The sequence below is a fragment of the Teleopsis dalmanni genome, chromosome X (genome assembly GCF_002237135.1).
Source record: "Teleopsis dalmanni isolate 2A chromosome X, ASM223713v2, whole genome shotgun sequence".
NCBI classification, from domain to species: Eukaryota; Metazoa; Arthropoda; class Insecta; order Diptera; family Diopsidae; genus Teleopsis; species Teleopsis dalmanni.
In genome coordinates this window covers 98,712,290-98,719,826 of record NC_051848.1, presented here as the reverse complement: position 1 = coordinate 98,719,826, position 7,537 = coordinate 98,712,290, and the positions used below count along the sequence as shown (strand labels likewise).

Genomic DNA, 7,537 nt, shown 5'->3' with positions numbered 1-7,537 from the left:
ATCCTCAAAAAAGAAAGTAAAGCAAAGCTCGTTACTATATTTTAAAAAATATTGGCAATGTTTTTACTACTAGAAGTGGAGTACATATCCTCTTGGCATGTCATACTTTAAACAATTCTGTACAGTCGATTAAGCTCATTTGAGGTTTAGTAATTTACGTGAATTTTCCAATTTTGAATATAGGTATATAGTTTTATTCTAAAATGCTAAGAAGAAATTTAAAAATTACAGATACCAGTTACTCTTATTATACTTGCATTCTCGTTAAGACGCGTTGATGCTAAAGATCAACATTTATATATCTAAGTCCTATTTCCTTAATATATAGGAGTATTTGCCGTATTTTACAAGATGTTAATTTATCATCAAATATTATATAATCATCAATGCAGTGCACTTTGCCAGAAAGTGGTTTGCAGTGTGCTTTTCCTCTTTGTAAGTTCTACGGTTATCATCAGTATTGATTCATTGATTCAAAGTTTGTTCATTACTATAAGCAATTTAGAATGCGATAAATCAGCTATCTGATATAATATAGAATATAGAAGACTATACCAAATAGTTTTTTCTCTTTTTTCCCTTTTTTCTCAGTAAGTATGGAAATATTTCAAACAAAGTTTGTCTGTTGATCTTCAATTTTAACATGCCTCATTATCCATATAATCCACAATTGATTATTGTGATTATGTTTAATTTTTTTAGGCACTTCATTTCCGATTTTGATTCACCTGATAAAAAACTTATAATATAGCAATATAAAAATCATCTTTAATAGTTGTGTTCACGGTTTGAGTAATAATTGTGAGTAATATTTTGCGGTACTCTTAGCCCACATTGCCGCTTGTATGTCACCCTACAATAGAGCACTTCAAAACTGTAAATAAACAATACAATCTATACGACCGCAAAAATGTGTTGTGTGAGTAAATAAAGAAGGCATAAAACCTTAAACATCCTATGATATACAAAGATATATGCATGTGTGCGTATGTGTGTGTGCTTGAAGTGTAGAGCTGACACGGCTTTGTAACTATGCGTAAAGAATACATTAGATACGAAACACTTAAGATAACCAAGAACAACAACACCACCGACATCAACAGAAGCCAGAGAAAACAACAACTAAAACAGCTAAAACAACGAAAACAACAACTAAGATCTGTAGTAATAAAAGCTCTCAAAAGTGGAAACAAAAACCAAAAACAAACGAACCAACACAAAAAGTGAAGTACACCAACAACAACAACAACAACAACAACAATAGCTATCAACACATGTCATATTTGAGCTATTAAATTTAGTTGCCGTTATTTGCTGCCATAGTAGCCGGTGTTGTTGTTGGTGTAGTCGATGCTTTTAGTGTTGTTGTTGTAAGTGATGCTATTACTATGACATAATGTGAGAACAATATGCAGTGAAGCTATATTTCATGAAACTTTATCCGCAGTTTGGAACCTAAATTACCGTAAAGCATATTTTTTAACATTTTGCGGTATTAAAAAAGGAGAAATTGCTAAAAAAAGGTATAAAATTGGAACTGATGAACGGATTTGGTAGCGAGTATCTTTTATTACAGCGACAGACGATACATTATAGCCGAAATACAGGCTACGAAAAGTGACAGCGGAGAGAGCGGAGTTTGGTGAAGTGGAAGTAAATAAAGACATCAGGTTTTATAGAAAAGAGTTTGGGGAATAGCAATTTGGTTCGAAAAAAAAATTTAATGTAAATTTTCAAAAAATAATAATTCCCTAAAGGAATTGGTTTAAATTCAAACTATCTAAAATCGAAACTAGAAGAATACTAAATCAATAATACGTACGTAACATATATGAATATTGTACAGAGTTTCCCGAACGAATTCAAAGAGAGTACAAAATGGGTTAATATTTATATGTTCGAGATATTCGATGGTCTCTTCACCACAATAGTTAATATGAAAATATTCTCCTTGGTAATGGGAACTTCAATGGGGACTTAAATAACAAAATAATTTTTTTTTAATATTTAATTCATCATTTAAACTGAAAATCGCACGTTTCGTACAGATGGTGAACTATACATAGTAGATACATCCATATCTAATAGTTTCTTCTTAGTTATATCCAAAATCCATTAAATATAATATCGCCTTTTATAAATGAGCACGAAGTCTCCAAACAGCGGGTAATAAATTTTAGATTTATAATACACAAGAGAATAAAAATTATATCGAACTTTTATATGAAACTGAAATACAAAATCAAAATACAAACAAATAAATGTATATGGTTAAGCAATACATTCTTGAAAAAACTTTTATAAATGTTGTGAAATAAATGGAAACGTTGAAATTATTATTCTCAAATTCATATTGTGCATAATTTAAATTTTAGTAACCTTCAGCAAAATCATAATTTTTTTCGCAAACTTTGTTTTAAATTCTTATATAAGACAACAAATGTCCAAATATCTCCACCACTAACAAAACTGAATTTATATTTTGATATTACAAATTATATTACTCACCTGGGATTTTATTAAGTCCCCAACACCCACACATATATAATTATATTAAGATTATATGATTTTTAACTACCTTCAGAAATTCGTTTCCGAGATCTCTAAGAACTGTTTGGTCAACATATCAACTACAGTCCATTGTTGGTATCCGGACCCTAACTACTCTCATGACAACAAATCGTTTTGGGTTTCTCATTTTTTACGTATTTCACGCCAATATATGTTATCTTTAAATTTATTATCTTTTATTTATCGAACAATAATCAATAGAAATGAAAAATGGTTTACAGTAGTTCATAATTACTATCTGTTATGATTACTACACAAAACTTTATGAAATTTAATACAAGCTATTCTCGGAATAGTTAATTCCTTACAATTATAATTCTTATTATTTAAAGTAATATATAAGTCAAAAGTAGGTGATGTTCTTCAAGTACAATGTTTAAATTGTTCTAAAAGGTTGTGAATAGAATATATCACAGCTTGTCTATAGCTTTTAATCAATCTTGATTGCTTACTCCGGTTTTTGATTAGTCCATTTTCTTTTCTTTTTTTTTACGCCTCTTCGCATTTTCATATTTTCTCTCTTCTCACATCCATAACTGACAATTGCTTTTTATATGTTTAATGAAACGCTCTCAACCTAATGAAATTTAACCTGAATTCTACTCAATTCATCATCAGAGTCTTCTTCGTCGTTAGAATTAAGAAAGTCATAAGTAAGACCAACATCGTCCTCCTTTTCATCTACTAATACATCTAATACAGCTGTATGCTCATTAACACCATCCACAATTTCGGCTATTGGAATTAATATCATGTCAGTTGAAAATATAGATCAATTTTTGAAATAGATTTTTACTTACCTATGTCGGCATCATTATGAGTTAGGGTTTCTTGGGATGTACCGACTTCCAAACTTAAATTGCTTTCTTTAGTATTGCAATTTGCTTGGTTTCCTTTTGCCAATAGTTTTTCATAGTGTACAATGAGCGTTTCATCATCGGAAATATCAGTGTCATCAAGTTCAGATAGTGTGTGTCCGTTAGCTATCAGTTCTTTCCATAGTTCAAATGCTCGTCTTGCATGCTCCAGTTTTATAAACGAATCTGCATCAACTGTGATTAATTTGAATTGCTCTTGAACATCTTCTACTTGGCCACTAGCTTCTTCTTCTAGTACAACGTGAGCCCTATTATCGTTCATATTGACTGCGTCGTCCATTAATAGGTTGTATTCATCTTCTAGTAGCGTATTATCAACTTGGCCTGTTTCCATGTGTGGTTCTGCACTATGCTCTGCATCATCATCAATATTGCGTGCCATCATTTCGTTGTCTTTCGATTGAGTAGGTGAAATCGGTTCAATGGTTTCGTCATCAGATGGAATAATTTGCAGATCATTAGCAAGTGCTGTTTCTATATTAGTAGCAGTCGCCAGTGCCAAATTGAGAGCTACCTGATCTGTGATATAGTTGTTTACGAAAATGCTCTCGATGACAGTATACTCCGGCATACGTTGCAGTAGATATATAGAAGTCAGATCACACGTCGTCCTGGAAATTATTTCTTCCACATACAATTTATCAAAAAATCTGACTTCGTACAGGTTGGGCTCCGTAGCTGCACTAATCACTATGATCTGTCTCCCAATAGGCACTACGTTATTTGTCGCATATAGCATTTGACCAAGATTTGTGTTTACAAAACGTGAGGTTATGTCTAGCAGCGTCATCGCGGCTATATCTCTTTGTCGAAGCATTTTGTTTGACGATTTATAAACGAATATGAGGTAGAATTGTGAAGAAGAACTAAAATTGATTGGAAAGTGAAATGTATCTTATTTAACAGAAAATTAATTTTATTCAGAACACAAGTTCGGTCTGATTTTTCAGGAAAATATCTGCTGAAGAAAATTTGCTACCTAACCTTTGACAGTTAACTCAATGCTGATAGACATGAATTCAATTTTTTTATTCTGAACAGTAAAGGCCACGTAATCCAGAAATTCATGTGTACGTCAAAATTGAAATTGTTATTGCTTTCAATGTATAAAAATTGAAAGTGAAGGAAAGAGAGAAATGTTTATTTAAATTTGATTAGTTTGCCTCGTCACTTTGGTGAAAACAGTGTTGCTCATAAATGCCAAAATGTACAGCGTTTAGGAGTAAATTACTGCAGTTTTAACCAATTTCGGAAAAAAAGCAAACAGGAAGCAACACAGCCAAGTTTATATACCGCAAATAATGGAATTCTTACACTTTCCGATCTTGAGGAAAGGCACAAAATTTTACAAGTATTGTTAACAATTATTATAATAAAATATAATAATAAGTAAACATTTTTACAGCTTTTATGAGTTATCTTGCTCTGATCAGTTGTGTTGGCAAATTGTAAGTGAGCATTTCTACATTTCCTTTCCAACTTATTGGACACAAAAAGGACAATACGATTAGTAGTAGTAAAAATACTAAATTGGCGGTACATACATATTCGGCTCTCTATATAAAATGCATTTTAGTCATGACTAAAAAGAACGTAACATTGGCATGACTGCTTGACTGGTAATAAATCTATACCTGGATTTCGGAATCATGTTTATATATTTAAGCTTACTTAGACTGAACAAAAAATAATAAAAAGTACATAAAAATAAAAAAATAATAAAAAGTTATCTTCGGATTTGCTGGAGCTATTATACTTATCTACAAGTTGATTAAGCGTATGTTTACCCAATTCTACGAGTTGTTTATTCAAATTAATTCCATCGATAAGATCTTAGATTATTACTTGGCTTAATTTTTTGGGAAACAGCCAATGATACAAGATGCTTTTTATACAGTTCCTGATATGGCTGCTATAAATTAAAAGTTCTAATCGGTCTGTACAGATTTTATAGAGCTAAAAGTATAACTTATAGATTATATTTATTCGCAGTATTCATGTATTTACGGAATGCAATTTCTAAATCTGAACCGATCTTTATGTTAAAAGTACATAGACATATATATATATATATATGTCTATGTACTTTCAACAAATTTTTGACGCTTCGCTATGTATTAATGGTTTATTTACAAAAAGTCTTTGAATTAAATAATTAGTTAAGCTCATTTTCATTATAATAGACGGATGGTAGATTTATGGTAGACTTAGATAGAGTTTTTTTCTCTTATTTCTCCAAGGGCCTCTGACATCTGCTTCACTCCGTCAAATTTGAGATATCCTATTCACACAATATGTATGAAAGATGTTAAGATTAATATGTAATGATATAAAAATAATAATATAAACAAATATATGTAGTCCAAGAAGACCTTTATGAGTACTCTGGTTCTATTCAATTGTATTTAACATAAAGTTAGTAAGTCCTCTTCCAAATCAGTTTGTTTTAAAACCTTTGTACAACTCTGATTTTAGTGAAGTGTCTGATTTGCTTTAATTAAAAGGTATTGAGTACTGCACAATATGTAGATTTAAAATTTGAAATTAAATCTGTATAAAGAAAATAATAAAAAGGAAGAGAATATGGGGAGTGTGTATGTGCGTAAAGCTTATATCTTACAGTTTCTCTTCTTGTTATATAGCTTCAAATTTAACCTTGCATCATTTGAAAAACTTCCAGATATCTTCAATGTTACTGTTTTGAATATATTTTTACTCATTTCACCCTTCTACTACCTACTACCACTCACGTATTTGCTCACTCATGAGCAGCTCAGGCTCATGAGCAAGAGCCAATTCTTATGTGAGCCCAAAATTGGCTCATGAGCGTGAGCCCAAATATGTCTCACATTGAGGAGCTGCTCACCAGCGTGAGCCGTCAAGTTGCTCATATTGAAGAGCTGCTCATGAGGTCTCAAGAGCCGAGAGCTCACGAGCTCAACTGTTTAATAAAAAGCGATTTATTAGTTTATTTGCTTTATGTATCTTTATAAACGTTATATGTGGAAATATATAATTTTATATTAAAACAATTTAATGAAACAATAATTTGAATTTGAAAAACAAATTTATAAAATATTATTATTTTACACAAATAAACAATACAAATATATTTATTGTTTATTTTAAGAACTTTGATTATTTACATATTTTAGTTAGTTCAAGGTTATTAATATTTTAAATCTTTTTTAATGATATGTTTTCACAAAAAATAATAATAATAAAATTTTAAATTGGGCGCATGAGATCTCATGAGCCGCAGCTCATACTCTTGCTCACGAGCGTGAGCCCATTTATAACTTAATGGCGGCTCTTGCTCGTGAGGGTGAGCTCTGTAGTTGGGCACGCTCGTGAGCTTGAGCCATCGTATGAAAAGAGTTTTTGCCGGCTCATGAGCCGTGAGCAGAATGAGCCGAAATGAGCCGCTCATGGGTATGCAAATACGAACTCTGCCTACTACCAAATCTCTCACGGAATACACATATTATGTATATTATATACATCTTGCATATTATATGTATAATAAATAAAAGTTATGTTAAATTATAAAATTATAATGGCTTGTGAGTCTATCAAGAGAGCGCTACCTTCTTCATTATGTGCAATCCATCTACCAAAATTTCACGTTACGGGTATTTTGTTATTATCTCTGCTTTTCGCAAGAAGTTTATTCTACTCCTTACTCTTCATATTCGGTTCACTACAGTAAATAAAATCAAATAACTCTGATGATTTCTAAAGCATTGTTTTATATTTAATATTAAAACGATACTATTAGATGAAAAATAAGGCGTTATATACGTTAATATCAGAGAGTTTCATATCTACTTCACTTCCAGAGCCCAATTTTCTGAAACATAAGTTATTACCAATGAGGCAGTGCTGTTCGGAAGCATTAAGTGCTCCTTACAGCGAGATTTATGTACTGAAAATACATCAATTTTATTTTATGTCTTTATATTTTAATATTATTTTTACGTTCATTTGTTTATACAGTGTTGATATGTATATATGCATGTATGTGTGTATGTATGTGTGTGTATGTATGTGTGTATGTATGTAAGTATTTAAATGTTGTTTATTTATTT

General features: G+C 31.1%; 1 protein-coding gene across 1 annotated transcript; it reads right to left on the bottom strand.

Moving 5' to 3' along the window:
- Nucleotides 1–2,825: 2,825 nt before the first annotated feature.
- Nucleotides 2,826–4,472, bottom strand: LOC119689488. Its single transcript, XM_038104323.1, has 2 exons — nt 3,372–4,472; nt 2,826–3,306 (listed from the first exon to the last, which is right to left on the bottom strand). The coding sequence occupies exons 1-2, from the start codon at nt 4,264–4,266 to the stop codon at nt 3,149–3,151; spliced, it is 1,053 nt and encodes a 350-aa protein (XP_037960251.1). The 5' UTR covers nt 4,267–4,472; the 3' UTR covers nt 2,826–3,148.
- Nucleotides 4,473–7,537: the final 3,065 nt, after the last annotated feature.

Coding starts and splice junctions, on each gene's coding strand:
- LOC119689488 (XM_038104323.1), bottom strand. CDS start 4,266: ATGCTTCGACAAAGAGATATAGCCGCGATGACGCTGCTAGACATAACC. Junction 3,307..3,371: donor TCATAATGATGCCGACATAG/GTAAGTAAAAAT, acceptor TAATTCCAATAG/CCGAAATTGTGGATGGTGTT.